The following is a 17,935-nucleotide window of genomic DNA, read 5'->3' as shown; positions in this document are numbered from 1 at the left end:
TTTCTCCATTTTGAGTAACTCGGACGATGACATCTTATAAATATCTATTGGACCCAAATACGGCTAGGTCTATAATAATACACAACGTGTGTTCGCGGTACCTACTACAGAACAACGTCTATGGATAACTGAAAAATTGAGATTAATTTTTTTTCTACGTATTTTTCCAGGATAAAAAGTATCCTATTTTACGCCCAGGATAATAAGGTATAATTATACCAAGTTTCATCGAAATCGAACCAGTAGTTTTCACGTGATGTCTTCACATACAGACAGACAGACAGACAGACAGACAGACAGACAGACAAAAATTTTTTTAATCACATATTTGGGTTTGGTATCGATCCAGTAACACCCCCTGCTATTTATTTTTTCAATATTTTCAATGTACAGAATTGACCCTTCTACAGATTTATTATATGTATGTATAGATACTAGCTTCACCCGCGCAGTCAAAGAAAAACCCGCATACCTAGTTCCCGTTCCCGTGGGATTTCCGGGATAAAACTATGTCCTTTCTCGGGTATCAAAATATCTCTATACCAAATTTCATGCAAATTGGTTGAGTAGCAGACAGACAGACAGACAGAGTTACGCTTTCGCATATTATAATACCTACCTATTTAATATATTATGTGCAGGTATACACAATGTCTTTCTTCTTAAACTATCCTATAATCAGCCTTATCTAGATAAAAGTATCCACGCATTGTTACGCTTGCCAAAACCCAAATCAAGAGCTTGGATATCGACCAAACATATCCATCGAGTGACCACGAGTTTAATAAGAATAATGGATATCTTGTCTTTGGAGAAATGAAGTGATGTGGTAATTTATTAGTTAGCTTCAAGAGGATCTTACAAGACAAGACCTAATATACTTAAGTACCTATACTTATTTAGATTTCTTTTCTTTTTGGTGTAGAAATCAACCGACTTCAAGAAAGAGGAGGTAATTTGACTGTATTTTTTTGTGTTTGTTACTTCACAACATTCTACAACATTGAACAAATTTTGATGATTCTTTTTTTATTTAAAATCTTGTGCCTACCGTGTCCCACGTGGCACACGTATTTAACTATTTAATATTCAAAATCACAATTCATAAAGTTTACTATCTTCTTTGATTATTTACGCATTTATCTAATGCAAAGTATAGACAAGTAAAATGCTAAAACATGGGTTAAATTAAATTTAAACTTTTCAATACTTACATAATATTTAACATTTTCACAGTCGGTAAAATTGACCCCAAGCTATGACATCACGCCGACTTTCCGAGGTCAGCGCACGCGATTATAATTCCTATCTCGTCTAGGTCAAAACCAAAATGTATTGCATCCATCATGAGATATATGACCAATGTAAATTGAGAAAATGTATTTTGAATATGTTTTGTATTTGTGTAAAATATTTTTGAAATTATTGTTAACTTGGATTATGTATTTATAATTAACTAGAGGTCCGCCCCGGCTTCGCCCGTGGTACATATTTCGCAATAAAAGGTAGCCTATGTCATTTCTCGGGTATCAAAATATCTCCATACCAAATTTCATGCAAATTGGTTCAGCAGTTTAGGCGTGATTGAGTAACAGACAGACAGACAGAGTTACTTTCGCATTTATAATATTATAGTATGGATTATGGTTTATTATAATAGGATTTATACATAAATAATAAACATATCCAATTGTAAAGTTTTTTTTTTAATTTTTAATTAGATTTTGAACAAGCAGATAGCGATGTAGCTTATGTAGGTATCAGAATAACACATTACTTGCTTTTGCGTCCGCGGTCGAAACCGCACTAAACAGCTAGTTCAAAACAAATATGTATTCTTAGTATGTATTATTGTTTACAATGTTATTGTTAATTCAAGGAAATAACACAATATCAGAAGAAGATTTTAGACGTCTGGAAAATGACAATTTCATATTATTGTTTATTTATATCGATAAAAACATGGTCAATAGAGGTCGAGAGATAATCACATCTTAAAAACATTTTGTATAAACTTAGTTGATTCCTATATCTCTTAATATAACGTGTATTAAAATAAATTGTACTTAATATAAAAAGTGTATGAAGTTATACCTATTCATTTGGGTAAATAAATGAATTACCTAATTATTAAAGGATTGGACATATTAATAACCGGTATGTTTTAATATTAAATTATCTAATGAAAATATCATTTGCTTACGAGTGTGGACTAGGTATCTGCTTTTGCAAAACTTCATTATTATTTATTATAGCACTATAAATAAAGATTGAGCTAATATAACTACTAGTAAAGTACCTAAGTATGTATATTATCTATGACTTATGGTTAAAACTAGATTTAAGATTTAATTTTGAAGTGATTGATAATCTCGTTTTTTTTATTATATTTCAATCTATACTAATATTGTAAAGCTGAAGTGTTTGTTTGTTTATTTGAACGCGCTAATCTCGGGAGCTACTGGTCCGATTTGAAAAATTATTTCAGTGCTAGATAGCCCATTTATCGAGGAAGGTTATAGGCTATATATCATCATGCTACGACCAACAGAAGTGGGACCACGGGGGTGAAACAACGCAGAGCAGCTAGTATAAAATATGAACACAGCAACGAAGATATTGATTGAAAACTCTTAATATTCAATGCCCAGAGGAAGTATAAAAGCCGGAAGAAAATACAATAATTACATTACATTATTAATATTTCCGGGAACAATATTCCCAACGGCAGACTCGATAATCGATCGAGATAAATTTAGACTTTTCATTAGCACTTTCTTTATTAATTACACGAAAAAGTTTGAGTCGCCGCTTAGCGTGAATATATTTCAACGCCATCTTTTGAAGGAACTCGGAACTAAAACAAACCATAGAGCCAGAAGCGATTTATTCTGTAACAGTTATTGGAACTGCAGCGATCAAGTCCTTAGTTCCACATCCTAAAACTCCTCTAAACTCACTAAAGTTAACTCAAACTCAAACATGTATCTATTCAAATAGACTTCGCTTCAAGCCGTCAAGTTTTTGAATCGTCAAAATACAGATATAATAGAAATATAATAATTTACAACTGGTCTATAACAAGACAATAGATATTCCAGGTTTTCATTTATCACTTTACATCTTCATCGTGCTTATATCGTTCAATTTTTTTTCAGACATAATATGAAAATCTTATACTTATTCTTCACGCTGCTTGGATATACAACAGCCAAACGCGCCTCCTGCCAAGCCTGCCTTCACTCCGTGTGCTACAGACGAGAGAGAATCGTAGAAGGAATCAAATTCTCCGGCCAATTAGCCATAGACAGATCATCTAACATTCTATACTTCCACTATCAAAACCGATCTCAAGACTTTACGGGTGCTTTTGATTTAGATAATGTTCGGCTCGAAAATGTTAATCACAGTGGTTTTAGCTTCGGCCTTGCTGTCGACCAATCCACAAAGGATTTATACATGACAGGAGTCCTTGGTCTATACAGGCATAATCCAGTAAAAAACTTCACTGAACTCTATGGTCTAAAAGACAAAACAATATGGCATCTTCACTATGAAGACAAGTTGTACTATTCAGAATTTCGTAAGAAAGGAATTTACACGTTTGAAGATAAGAAATCTAAATTGATACCAGGCACTGAATATCAGGTCGATGACTTTATTGTTGACAAGCGCGGTGACATTTACTTTATGCACAATTTTTCTATTTATCTGTTGCCAAAAGGCGGGAAAACTGCCGAGTTGTTTGAAGACGAAATATACTATTTGACCACAGATAAACATAGTGATGCGTATTTTATACAGCCATTTACTAGAGCTGTATATAAAATGCATTATATACATAATAGAAGAATATTGAAAGAAATAGGTGCGTTCAGCAGAGGTTCGGCTTTTATTGTAGTTTTTGATGGTGATAATGATATTATCTATTATGATGGCACAGATAAGAAATTATATTATTTATCACCAACAGCCAATAAATGTGTAGTTACCACGAAAGGTTATGGAAGACATCTTAAAAAGTATATTAAGTACTATGAATATGGATAAGTAATACTTGGTAAAAAGTAAGTCAAAGTAAAAATATACAAGCCCTTATAAGTTATTGAATTAAGATAAAGAATAATTGTATGAAAATTGAAATCCACAGTATATTGATGCAAAAACGATGACTTGATGTGTGATATTTTATGGCTTTAATAACTCTTTGTTAACACCATTTAAAAATATGCTTCTATAAAATAAAACAAAGTATTAAAATAAATATATTTATTTAAATATTAATATTAATACATTGTCCGTGATTATACTTTTACAATTTTTATAAATTTTTACACTTTCCTTTTTTTTCACAACAATATACAATATTTGAGCATATTATTGATTAACATACTTTTAATAAGCAATAGTTTATACTTTGAAGGAACCAACAGTCAATAGTAAAAATAAATTTTATTATAAATTTAAACCATGTTCGAATGTAACTTTTAACTAAACCAACAACCTTTATCACTTTATAAATCAGTCTCATCAAAATTCCATACAAAATATTATTCATTTACAACTTTTAACGGCCAGTTTCACAAGTTCTGTATAATATGTTCTCAAGAAGCTTATATCTAATACACTGGAGATTTCGGTATGAACACTGACGTGTAACAAGAAAATATTGCCCAGTTCATGTTTTTTATCACTTTCACACCTAACTTGGTATTGCCACTGTTAATACGAAGTTTTCCCAAGGCTACTATGTATGCTGTAATATTCTGTGCAAAAGGTTAGTTTTTGTACATGAGTTTGTTGATAAATTGCCAAAAACGTCATTCAGAAGCATTGTTGGATGAGACAATTATTATTTATGCTAAATAAAATAAGTATCTGAACCAATTATTAAAAAGCGATACTCCCTGATTATGGGTAGTCACCATAATAAAATTGTAGCAACTCTCACTTTGTCAATATGGCATGTGTGTCAAAAAAATTGCGTCGCTTCGAATATTTAAGTTAATATTGTTGCTTATTTAATGAATATTTTCCGAATATAAAGAATGCATTGTATTGTGCAAAATTGCAGAAGCGTTTGGACACCGAATTCTGGCATAGAATTTCACAGGCAAGTGTATATTTACGTTATTTACAATATTCCTCAATACTCCTGCATTTACCTGTTTAGAATCATTTCAATGGCAAAAATTGTCTAATTTAGCATCATTTTAGTAAGCAGTCATGTTAAATTTGTTATTTCCCCAATACTTTATCATTTTTCAACAAGTTTTCAATAAACAAATTTAACAAGTAAGGTAACCATGATGACGAGTTTTTATGGATAGCGAGGAGAATATATTGTAATAACAATATTATGATGAAAATTTAGAACACCATTTTAAAGATTGTTACTAGTAATGAAACAACACACGACATCGGTATTGCACTCACATGTAGTTATAAGATTGTTCGTTTTTACATTGAAATTTATACTTTTTTAACTTACCTTATATTTTTTTGTTTTACGTATTTCAGCTTTCCAAAAAGTAAAATAAAAAGAAATATATGTGCCCATCAAGGTTACTGAGGATTACGACCCAGAAAAAAATACCTTTTGAAAAATAAACTTTGTAAAGTTAGCTGAAATTTGTGCAAGGCCGCTAAACAGTTTTTCTTTGATGATTTTGGCTTGAAATTGACCAGTGGCGTGACGTGACGCAGACCGTGGCGCAACGCGTTTCAAAAGAAGATCTGAGTAGCTTACAATTTGGTAAACAGCATCTGATGCAAATCACAACTTTCCTCTATTTACAAAGGATGTTAATGCTATATATCGGTTCATATCCAAGCTTTGTAGCCAAAAGTTGTTTAAAACTATCATTCTATACCAATTAAAATTGTATGTACCTATAAAGTATGACCATAATATTATAATATAAATACTGTTAAAAATATACCTTTGTCGTTATTATTTATAGACCATGATTTTTAGTTTTTTCTATTTTGAAAAATCCTGAATTTACAAACCAGCGTGGTCACTCAACAGAAAGAGACAAAAAACATGACTGACGTCATTCTAGATCATATTTTCTTGTTACAAGTTATTGGTCATAGTGCAATCTCCAGTGTATTAGATATAAGCTTCTTGTATGTTCTGGATAGCATATCTATCAGTTAACATGTCAAATGACAAATAATGGACGAATTACACTCCAGATGGTTTGTACAGTAAAATAATTAGATCAGTACCTTTAAAACCTAAACAATAATAAAGAATTTAGTATAAAAATCGCAGTGATATTTTATTTATACACCCATTTTTTTTTAATTTTGAAATTTATTAGTTCAAAAACGACCTTATTTATACAGCAGTTTATCATGTACCTATTCGTAGAAGTAGTATTTAACAACATTGCAAACAAAATAGAAATCCAGTATTTTCTGCTAATTTTGAGCACAAAGTATATAAATTATAACAATTTACATAAAATATAATAAAAACACAAAACAAGACAATTATTATTACGCTGACGTAACTACGAAAAAAGTCAACTTTTACAAACAAAAAAATCACACAAACGCGCCAAAACTAGGCGAACTTTTTAACACAGATTAAAAATCGTATCGGCCGCGCATTCATTTGACATATTTTATTACACTCTAGTGTTTTTGCACCTTCTTTCCGTCCATATAGTGTGAATTGGCGCCAAAGGACATTCCGTCAAGGATTGTATCCAGGGTTTAGGATTTCGCTTCTGTTTAAGGAATTAATGGTTTACAATTTTATGTAGTTTTTAAATTAAAATTACGTTACGTCATATTATTTTATGTAAACTAGTTGATTTTTTTTATTAATAAAATATTATATTATTGATCATACATTAGTTTTCATATGAATTCGATGCTATTACCTTACCGGTTCTGAAGTTTTTACCTTTATGTTACCTTTCTTAAAAAATAAAGAAATGAAACTTAACACAAGTACAATATATACACCTACACCAACACCTGTTCATAAATATTTTTAGGCAGTCTTTAAAATAAAAATTAATATTAAATATATGCCATAAATTTTAAAACGGGCAAGTTTATTTTAATTAATCCTATTGTAGTTTTTTATACAACGTTTCTACATTCCATTTCTTAAATCAGTTTTTAATTTTACCAGGACAAAAATATTCATTTAAGTATACATATTTTACAAGCGAACTGTGTAATTTATAATGTGTTTACAGATTTTATTAAATATTGTTTCTACAATCAAAATAATTCTACACAAAAAGTGGTCCCGTATGTTTTTCTACATGAATGCAAATTAACTGATATCTCTTTAGATTACTTTGTGCAAAACTAAATTACAAAGGCTACAAGTACCAGAGATTAAAATAAGTTACAATATTCAAATAAACATAATATATTATACTTGTTACATTTAATAAGAGATTGAAATATAGGTTTTTAGTGTCTTTTAACGATTAAATTTTTTATTGAATAACTATTAAGTTCTTAAAAGTTTTTTAAACGTAACAAATATAAAAATAAAAAGAAAATCTTATAAGTGTGATAAAACTACGGCTAAATCTAAATAGTTGATGCTGGTTACTACTGTTTAGGGTTTCGCCTCATCCTGAGAAAAAAAATGTTTATCAATATAAAAATAAATATATAAATAAACGTATAATTGTTATGAAATAACTTTCATAAAAATCAAAGTAAGGGTTGTCTGGTGGAGATTGCGACCTAGCGATAAGGCCCCTTTTGCTCTTTTTAAATGCATTGTTTGCTTTCATGTGTTTTTTATACAATTAAGGATTATCATTTCATTTATTAAGTTATTGCATAGCTTCTATCGCGGGCCTTGAGCGCGGGGACCGAATCGAGAAATTCCGTAACGAAAAAACCTCACGCTCCCCACGGGGACGGGCGCAGGTGTGGCTTGAAGGCATAGCATGCAATAGCGCAACCGCCCCACTCCCCGAGTGACACACGGAGTTTTTTTTCAATGACTACACTACGTTACAATACATAGAGGGATCTGAATATTATACATTTTATTTATTTATTTATTTACTCTTTATTGTACAACAGTCTTATAAAATAAAAGTACAACAAAACCATTCAAAATGAAACCATTCAAATTCATTCAATTTTACTTACGATGAATATATAAAAATATGTTTTATCTATAGATTATTATCTCAACAATATAAACAAGTAGTGAATTCTAATTAATATTATTACGTACGGAACATTCGACGTCGTCACGTTTCTTGTTCGCCATTGTTTCCGCGTTGTACTCGTGCTCCAGGCCGAAACTCTGGAATTATATAATAAATTATATAATAAATTATATTTATTTTTGCATGCAAGTTGTATTTGGAAGGAAAAAGACTGGGTTAAAACACTTTTACTCTATTAAAAATTGAGGGTAGAAGAAAATAATATCCTACCAACTATATAGAAATTTATTATTTCCATAAATCATTAAATATCTTATTGGCTTTCACATAAACAAGCTTACAGTTTTAGGAGCAATGTTATGAAATCCATGATTAAATTATTATTATCATAAAAACCTTATAAACTTGATATTTTGGATTTACATTGAATAATCAAAAACAACAAAAATCAAGAATCACTTGTCTGCATATTCCTTAAGACCTAGCGCGCAAGAGCAACTTTTGTCTCCGCAACTATTGAGTCTCTCCCATCAACTCTATGGGGAGTTGCGTCGCTACGTGCGCGCACTTTCTTACTAGCCCATAGAGTTGATGGGAGAGACAAAATAGTTGCGCAGACAAAAGTTGCTCTTGCGCGCTAGCTCTAAGTTTCCTATCTACTCTTAAATATTAAAAATATATTAAATGTAGAAAAATTTTTTGTATACATTTAATATATTTTACATCTACACCTACCTTCAAAATCTCCTCATTCGACAAATGATCGCTCGGACCCGTCTGTTTAAAATGGTTGAGGATATTCCCGCCCTTTTCCACCAATAGAGCGCCGCCAGTTTGCACCCAATCACCTTTTAAATCCCCACCTAGACCTAATTACGAACCATTGGTTTACTACTACAGTAAAAATACCAAAAAATATATAAGTACGGTCGAATTGAGAACCTCCTCCTTTTTTTGAAGTCGGTTAAAAAACATAAAAACTGCTCAAACGCATCATGAGATTATCATTTTTCCTCTCTATGGTCTCATTGCACAATTATTTTAACCTACGAACCTATATTTCCTAATACCTAATGTAATAAGGTAAAATTTCGTGCAAAATTAAAGTTATGTCATTTTGGTTCTGCCATGAATATTAATCGTAAACAAAAAAAGTTGTTTGTCTATAATTTTGAACGCGTTGTATATAGTTAATCTACTGTAGTAATAAACCAATGTAAACAACATACACATAATATACAAAAAAACACAATAGACCTTGCATATATCCAAATTATTCAAACGGTCGCTTGGCGCGTATTGCGCGTAATAAAGGACGATTTTCCCGCCCTTTTTCAATAATAGAACGCCGCCATTTTGTAAACCGTCACCGATTAAATCGTTTTCCAGACCTGTTTTTATTATTGATATCTTAGATTACAAAATAAAAGACAGATGGAGCGTTGCCGAACTAAACCGAATAATTTATCGTCATTTTCAATAAAGCTATGTGTGCTGTCATTTCGCCGCTGCACTGTACGTACACGGTGCTTCTGTGTGCGTGTAATGTTGCCAGATATTGAAAAATTTCCCAAATTTTTCCCCGACTACAGAAAAAAGAGGGTTATGTTTTTAGAGTTTATATGTATGTATGTATAATATTTCTTTGACACGCCCTGCAGTATAAACCGTTGGACCGATTTTGAGTTGTGAGGTTTCATTGAATGAAACCTCATGATCTGAATTATTAAGTTAGTGGCGGTAGTGACGTAGGCTATATACATAAATGAGAAGTCAAGTTTTAATTTTTATTTAAATTCTTTTATTACATAAAGTACCTGCCTACTAAAGTTATATATGGACAAAATAATTGTATTCAATTTTTTATTAAATAAATTACATAAAAAAAGTTTCAATATTAACTATAATAATTATATTATTTTTTATTTTTCATAATATATGAATACGAATAGCGGTAGTTTTTAGTCGAGAATACGGGACATTTTATTTTCATCATATCCATCATGGAGTTCACATAAATTAAATCGCTAGCGAAAACGACTCTGACGTTTTTAAGCTTTATAAAAGTAACAAAATAATGTATTATGCTTATTAAAATAATCTAATAATTATCATGAACCTTTAGTGCACTATACAAATAATCACATTCACGATCGAAAAATCCAACAGCATTACCCTGAAGATCTTTTAACCATTTTACCGTTTTACCAATAAAAATGGCAAATTCATTTTCAAAATACTGGCAACATACGTTGAAGTTTTGTATTCCTTCATATCTGTAAAATTATTATTCGTATTAAAGAAATAAATCAGCCAAATAATCTACAGAAAACCTGTGAAACGATGTTTTATCTTTTTTTTTGTTTTCGGGAACAAATTTTTCAGCGTTTTATTATCACAAGACGGCATTTTTTTACTAAAATTGCAAACCCTTTTTGACGTATTGCATGACACTATATGCGCTATAGCACTTGTGCAGCGACGTATTTGTTTTTGATTTCGTATTTTCTTTGACAAGGGCGACGGGCGGTTGTCATGCTCCATCTGTACTTTATTTTGTAATCTAAGATTGATATAAAATTTTTAATTCATTGATATTTAATTAAGTATGTGTATGATGATAATAAATTTTTTGTTAATGGATTGCGAATATTTGGATACTCCGGTAAGCGACAAATTTAAAAACTAGTTTTTTCTTATCATATAGATTATAGATACGTATACATATATTATTACTATCGTATTTTAGTTGAAGTTGTTGAAAAAAATGTTATGTTAATAAAATTTTAACTAACACTAGAAACTAGAAATACACTACACTAAAATATCTACTTCATAAATACATTTTCTAAGGTTCAGAGTTTTCGTAAGGCTCTTGAGTGGGAGGTTAGTGAACAAAAAAGAAATATTGTTATCAGTATGTAATTACATCCCATAGCTGAAAGTGTTAAACCTATATACTTTAACTAGCTTACCGCCCGCGGCTTCGCCCGCTTTAAAACCTAATAAATTATATACTAAAACCTTCCTCTTGAATCACTCTATATCTATCAAAAAAAGCATCAAGATTTAAGTATACAAAGGGACATAGGGACAGAGAAAGCGACTTTGTTTTATACTATGTAGTGGCTTGGCTTTCCAATCCCTAAAAGTAATTGAAAAAAAATTCGATAAATATACAGTAAAACTGACACATTTACTCAAATAGAAAATTCAATAAATTACCTTTATAATGGCATACCATTTAGTCATCATCAAAGTCGATAATACAGGTCGTTGAATTATAAAAAAGCGAAAGGTTATCATGTGTTTGCATAGTTATTGACAGCCATTATTATAATGGGCTGTTATTTTTTCTTTGTACATAATGATTGCTATTCTTATGAAACTCATAATGAATGGAAAAAGCAATTTCTCTTGCAAGGAACGTGTATAGGACTATTTAATGTCATGTTGTTCTTTTAAGCTATCTTTATGAAATAAAATAACATGTTATTGTTTATTTTATGTTGTTTTGTGTTTATGTTACTAAATAAAAAAAATAAAATTTAGCCTATGTTACAAAGAAATAATGTATCTTACTGCTGGTGAAATAATTTTTGAAATCAGTCCAGTAGTTTTTGAGTGAAAACATTATAAACATAGCAACAAAACTATAGAAATACCTGACGTTAACACAATATATTTCCATAACTTCTACCCGTTTCGCTGTCGTATTCGTATCGAAATAATATTTTAAACTAGCTTAGCACATAGGCTTCCTCTGGTTTCTATCCAGTTATCACTAGCATTGTAGCTAGTTAATAATTCCATAAACATAACCCTGCTTCTCGTAAAGACGGTTAACAAACTTTAATAAATAACAACTTAAACGCACCCATACGATTCCCTTTAGCAATCGCTTCTCGCGACTGCTTCCACAAAAGTGACGTCATAATGGTGACCAAGTTGAACCGCTTGAAGCCGAGCTTTTGGTATGTCGAACGGTCCTCGACGTAGTATAGTTCTGAAAATAACAAAAAATGTAAAAAAAAATACAAAAAATGGCAGAAAAAAAGTGAGAAAATCAACAGACGGACCGACAGGCAAATAGACATACAGATGCACGGACAGATATTGAAATATAATATCCTATCATATAAGGATAAACGTACATACGATACGAACAATAAATACAGACAAACAGATAGACAGTAAAACATAAAGACAGGTAAACAGAAAGACTTAATAAAAGTTGTTCTCTGCTTATGTTACTTTGATAAAAAGCTATTATAAACATATGCACAAATTCTATTTACATATTTGTATAGATAACACAGTGCAAGAGACAAAAACATCTCATTATCAATGTCAAAATAAAAATTTCTAGAACTACTACTACTACTACTGCACTTATCCCGATGAAACATACATTTGACAATTCGACAAAACAGCATTGTAATATGAAAACAACAAAACAACAACTTCGTCTGGTCTCAAAAGCAATATTTTTCCTCATTTTTTGTGAAAATTTTGATTGATTCCCCGCTGCCTTAACTACATTATTATTTTTATACAGTAGCTTATCCCTATAAATATACTAGCTTACCGCCCGCGGCTTTGCCCGCTTTCTCTAAGACGATTTGAGATTTAAACTATCCTATCTTTCAAGTTGGATCGAACTGCACATGGTGTGCGAATTTTATTATAATCGGTTAAGTGGTTTAGGAGTCCATTGAGGACAAACATTGTGACACGAGATTTATATATATTAAGATTATCCGAGTATATTTTTCATTTCAAACTTTCCTTCTGAGACTAACTTGTTCTGCGTAGTAACTATTTAGTAATCATCCGCCTTACAAATTACAATATAACAAAGCTATATAGTAACCATAAAACAACTATTAGTACTTACCACCATCAAAATATTTTCCGTCTATGAATTCCTTAGAACCGGTCTCTTCAACGCCCACGCCGACCAAACGAATGTTGTTATTCTTTAGGACAGGTGCGATGTCGCCCAGCTGAGAAAAAATATAAAAAACGTTTCTAAAATACAGACATGTAATAATATTATATATCGATTATATTTGATGTTTCTACCCTCAATCTTAATTAAAATAGCATGCATGGAAAAAACATTAAATCACGTTTAATGCTAATCTGTAAGTTAAAAATGCTTATATTTAAAAAAAAAAGCTTTTCATGATTAACTTTCACAACACAATTTTTCAAAAAATCTATCACAAGTCCATTTTTTTTATTTGTTTTTAACCCGGTCGATGTCGAAACTGGAACAACAAAATTGACTGCAATTTTAACTATAATTATAAACTTTACATATATTTCATTAAGAAAACATATAAAACAACTTACTTCTTTAGCCCACAGTCTGCAAAACATGCAGCCCCATCGGCGAAAGAAAACAATCACCACATTTTGATCCTGCCAAAACTTCTGCAATTCTACCGTCTATAAACAAAAAAATGACTAATTATTTTTAACTAGCTTTCCGTCCGTTTGTCTAAAACCTAATCTATATAATTATTAATAAATTATTGAATATTATAAAGCTGAAGACTCTGTTTGTTTGAACGTGCTAATCTCAAAAACTAATGGTCCGATATGAAAAATTATTTCGGTGTTAGATAGCCCATTTATCGAGGAAGGCTATAGGCTATATAACATTACGCTCAGACCAACAGGAGCGGAGCAATGCGTGTAAAACCACGGGGCAAAGCTAGTAATAGTTATACCAATATTCGAGATTCACACTATCTATTAAAAAACGCATCAAAATCTGTTTTTAAAGATCTAAGCATACGCCATACAGACATACAGACAGCTACATTGTTCTATACTTTATACTATGCAGTGATAACATGCTTTTACTAGCTTTCACCTGTATGTTTGTATGTAACCAATTCCTTTAGACTCGATTTAGACCCATTTTAGTTAATTGGACAGATTTAATTCAAACTTTGTACTTATCAAGGATTGGTGATATCTTTTTAAAACATGGTTTAGTTTGTATTTATTGTATTATTATAGACTAGCTTTTCACCAAGCATAGTTCTCGTTCCCGTGGGATAAAACCTATCCTATGTGTTAATCCAAGTTACCCTTTATGTGTGCTAAATTTCATTATAATCAGTTCAGTAGTTTATGCATGAAAACCATACATACATACAAACCTTTCTTTTTTTATAATACATATCTTTCGTAAAAGAATTTCAAATGATCAACTATCTTATCAGCTGTTCAATTAATTTTCTAGCCTCTTTATTTAACAGCGTCTTTCGAATTCAAACAACTTCAATTAGGTTAATAACTATTACAAATAGTACAAATTTAAAAAAAGTATTATTATTTATATTATATTACTATTTTAAATAAATAGTTGCTACATGAAATATTTATAACAATACTAGTTACTCTTCAAAATATTGATTAGGCTGATAAGATAAAAAAGATATGTACAATCTATGAGGCAATAATCCTCTTTTTAAATACCTAATCATTGTATTATTATTACTTACAAGTGACATGCAACAAATAGTAAAAAAATAGAGAGGTAAAGATAAGAGTGGTTGTCAAGAAAGTTTTTACTATGTAGTTAAGTTTTAAACAAGTCATGTTAAGTCGTAAGCAAATATTAGTTTAGGAATATCTGTTTTGATATTTACTTACATTACAATCTAAATCTTAATACAATATAAATCTCATGTCACAATATTTGTCCTCAATGGACTCCTAAACCACTTAACCGATTATAATAAAATTCGCACACCATGTGCAGTTCAATACAACTTGAGAGATAGGATAGTATAAATCTCAAATTGTTTTAGACAAAGTGGGCGAAGCCGCGGGCGGTAATCTAGTAAGTTATAGATATTATTAATGACATGATAAAAATGGATATTGACAGAGTTATTGCTTATATTATTTAAACGAGCTTCCGCCCACGACTTTGTACGTGCATCCCCGTTTTTCCCCGTTCCCGCAAGAATTTCGGGAAATCCTTTCTTAGGGGACGCCTACGTTATGACATCTACCTGCATGCCAAATTTCAGCCCGATACGTCCAGTGGTTTGGGCTGTGCGTTGATAGATCACTATATCAGTCACCTTTGAGTTTTATATATATAGATAATTATTAATTATACCTAATTACTTTATTATCTTAAATATTTTAACAATGTCATTAGCCTATTGTTTCATAAGCTTGTTGTTTTGTTAGATTGGCTGGATTAAATTTTTAAATTAATTAGAAATAATATGAAATACATCAAGATGCATTATGCATGCATCTGTTTCACTGATCGATATTCTTTTAGGGACAAGTAGGTGATCAGCTTTCTGTGTCCTGCCAGACTGAGACATTTTTTTTCATCTCCACCGGAAATCGAACCTAAGACCCCTTGGTTCTATGCTCACGCGTCAACCACTGTACCAAGGAGATGTCCAAAATACATGCATGCGGTATGCATAATGCATCTGCCCCTTACCCCACTAGACCATATCAATATTTAAATGCACTTTTAGCAGTTAATGGCCGGTAAAACTAATAAATATTCTCACTGGTAATTTTTTTTAATTCTAACAATAATAAAAAAAAAATGATGAGTGGCACTCGGGCACTTTTCATTACGGAATTTCTCGAATCGGTCCCCGCGCTCATGGCCCGCGATAGAAGCTATGCAATAGCTTAAAAACCCTTCTACACTAATGATAGAACTCTAAAGAATATAATGATAAAATATTGTATTGCAGTATGTTTACTTCTGCTAAGTACTTTACTTTACTACTTATTTCATATTATTAAATTTACAATATAGATAATTGTTTAAAAATTTCTGAGGTTGGCAGAATGTTTAAAACTTTTACCTATTATAAATTTTATATTATTTTGGTGGATATACAAGCACCACATTGGTTGCAATAATCATATTTTATTATAAATATAGACACTATTCTTCCTAGACTAGTTGAATAAAAAATATCTACAAGACTTCATAATTACCTACTATGAAAAACCGGATATTTTATTGCGTTATTTCCTTGTACATTTTTTCTAGAGTTATCGGTTACACTTCGATTCAAGCTTCAGTAGTTTTAGGTCAGCTATTAATGTTTTTCGCAACAAATATCTCTTCATTTCATTCAGACTCATTAACTCTGAGATATTCTGTTGTTTTAATTTTTTTTATTTTTATCTGATATTTAAACTTTAAAAAATTAGGTAGGTACTGTATTTTCTTACCTCCTCGCCGGGAATACTTTTAACTTTTATATTAGCAATCGTAGATAAATCCAAAGACATCGTGAATAATAATGTCTAATTAAATATGATACCAATTGCAATTATTCCACCACACAACTTTATTTATGATAGAAAAAACAGCGCAACTTCGCTCGCCGGTTTACTAAAAAAACTGTTTCAAACTTGGCTGAGAATGGCTGAGAATTAATTTGACTTTGAATTACGGTGAGACAAATGACAATTGACATTTTAATTTTTATTATTTGCCAGAAAAAAAATATATTTGGTGAACTGTGGGTGAACTAATCACTACAGCTACACGAAGTCGCAACTCGCTTTCTCTGTCCCTATGTCCCTTTGTATCCTTAAATCTTTAAAACTACGCAACGGATTTTGATATTGTTTTTTTAATAGATAGAGTGATTCAAGAGGAAGGTTTTAGTATATAATTTAGACAATGCGGGTGAAGCCGCAGGCAGTAAGCTAGTTATTTATATAGCTATATATTTTAATTTATGCAAGATTTTGTCTATATAGCTATAAGAAAGTTATTGAGACAGAAAATATTCTAAAATCAATAATAATCATCATCAGAATATATTGGATTAAATCAAGATCAATGAATTAAAATAGACAGTTTATAAATAACTAGATTTCCGCCCGCGGCTTCGGCCGCGTTTGCAGAGGAAAACCCGCATAGTTCCCGTTCCCGTGGGATTTCCGGGATAAAAACTATCCTATGTGTTAATCCGTGGTTAATCCAAGTTACCCTCTATATGATTGTGTCCTAAATTTCATTGTAATCGGTTCAGTAGTTTTTACGTGAAAGAGTAACAAACATCCATACATCCATACAAACTTTCGCCTTTATAATATATACAGGGTGGCCCGTTTACAGTGGTCCAAAAATTTTTTTCAGCTTGAGAGCATCATGAGTAATCATTTAAAACAAACTTTAGTTAAGCGAAAACTTATGGTTTAGAAATTATGTATTTTTTTTTTAAAATATAATCCGATAATGATTTTTTGTGTAAAGAATAACCTTATGTTAAGGAAGTTTTTAGCAGTACCAGCAAAACCTTGGTGGTACATTTTTTTTTCACAGGATTTTTTCGAAAAATCGACATTTTGCCGAGAAATTCAAAAAACTACAGAAAAAGTTAAAATAAAAAAATGCAGTGTAATTATTTACACAAGATGAGCCTAAAGCGTGATAGGTAGGTTATTGCGCTATACCTATACCAAATTTCATTCAATTCGGTCCAGTAGTTTTCATAACATAGTAGTTTTGTGTGAAAAACATTGAAACTTCGGATTATTTAAAAAAAAATCATAATTTCTAAACCATAAGTTTTCACGTAACTAAAGTTTGTTTTAAATGACTACTCATGATGCTCTCAAGCTGAAAAAAATTTTTGGACCACTGTAAATGGGCCACCCTGTATTAGAAATATTGAATACGGGAAATTTGTAGCAACTAGCAATAATTAATTAATGTTATTAAAATATTAATATATATAAGATAC

At 30.9% G+C, this 17,935-nt stretch overlaps 2 protein-coding genes across 2 annotated transcripts; one reads left to right on the top strand and one right to left on the bottom strand.

The window, feature by feature from the left end:
* The first annotated feature begins 1,970 nt into the window (after nucleotides 1–1,970).
* LOC123703781 lies at nucleotides 1,971–4,237 on the top strand. Its single transcript, XM_045651932.1, has 2 exons — nucleotides 1,971–2,157; nucleotides 3,159–4,237. The coding sequence occupies exon 2, from the start codon at nucleotides 3,166–3,168 to the stop codon at nucleotides 4,048–4,050; it is 885 nt and encodes a 294-aa protein (XP_045507888.1). The 5' UTR covers nucleotides 1,971–2,157; nucleotides 3,159–3,165; the 3' UTR covers nucleotides 4,051–4,237.
* Nucleotides 4,238–6,139: 1,902 nt separating this feature from the next.
* On the bottom strand, nucleotides 6,140–16,576 carry LOC123703832 (prostamide/prostaglandin F synthase-like). The gene is made up of 7 exons (XM_045651994.1): nucleotides 16,410–16,576; nucleotides 13,524–13,619; nucleotides 13,063–13,171; nucleotides 12,043–12,171; nucleotides 8,901–9,034; nucleotides 8,231–8,302; nucleotides 6,140–7,612 (listed from the first exon to the last, which is right to left on the bottom strand). Exons 1-7 carry the CDS (start codon nucleotides 16,467–16,469, stop codon nucleotides 7,595–7,597), a joined length of 618 nt encoding a protein of 205 aa, XP_045507950.1. The 5' UTR covers nucleotides 16,470–16,576; the 3' UTR covers nucleotides 6,140–7,594.
* Between the last annotated feature and the right edge of the window lie 1,359 nt (nucleotides 16,577–17,935).

The sequence above is a fragment of the Colias croceus genome, chromosome 27, assembly GCF_905220415.1.
Source record: "Colias croceus chromosome 27, ilColCroc2.1".
Lineage (NCBI taxonomy): Eukaryota > Metazoa > Arthropoda > Insecta > Lepidoptera > Pieridae > Colias > Colias croceus.
The sequence above is the reverse complement of the archived record's forward strand: the minus strand, read 5'-3'. Positions and strand labels throughout refer to the sequence as shown.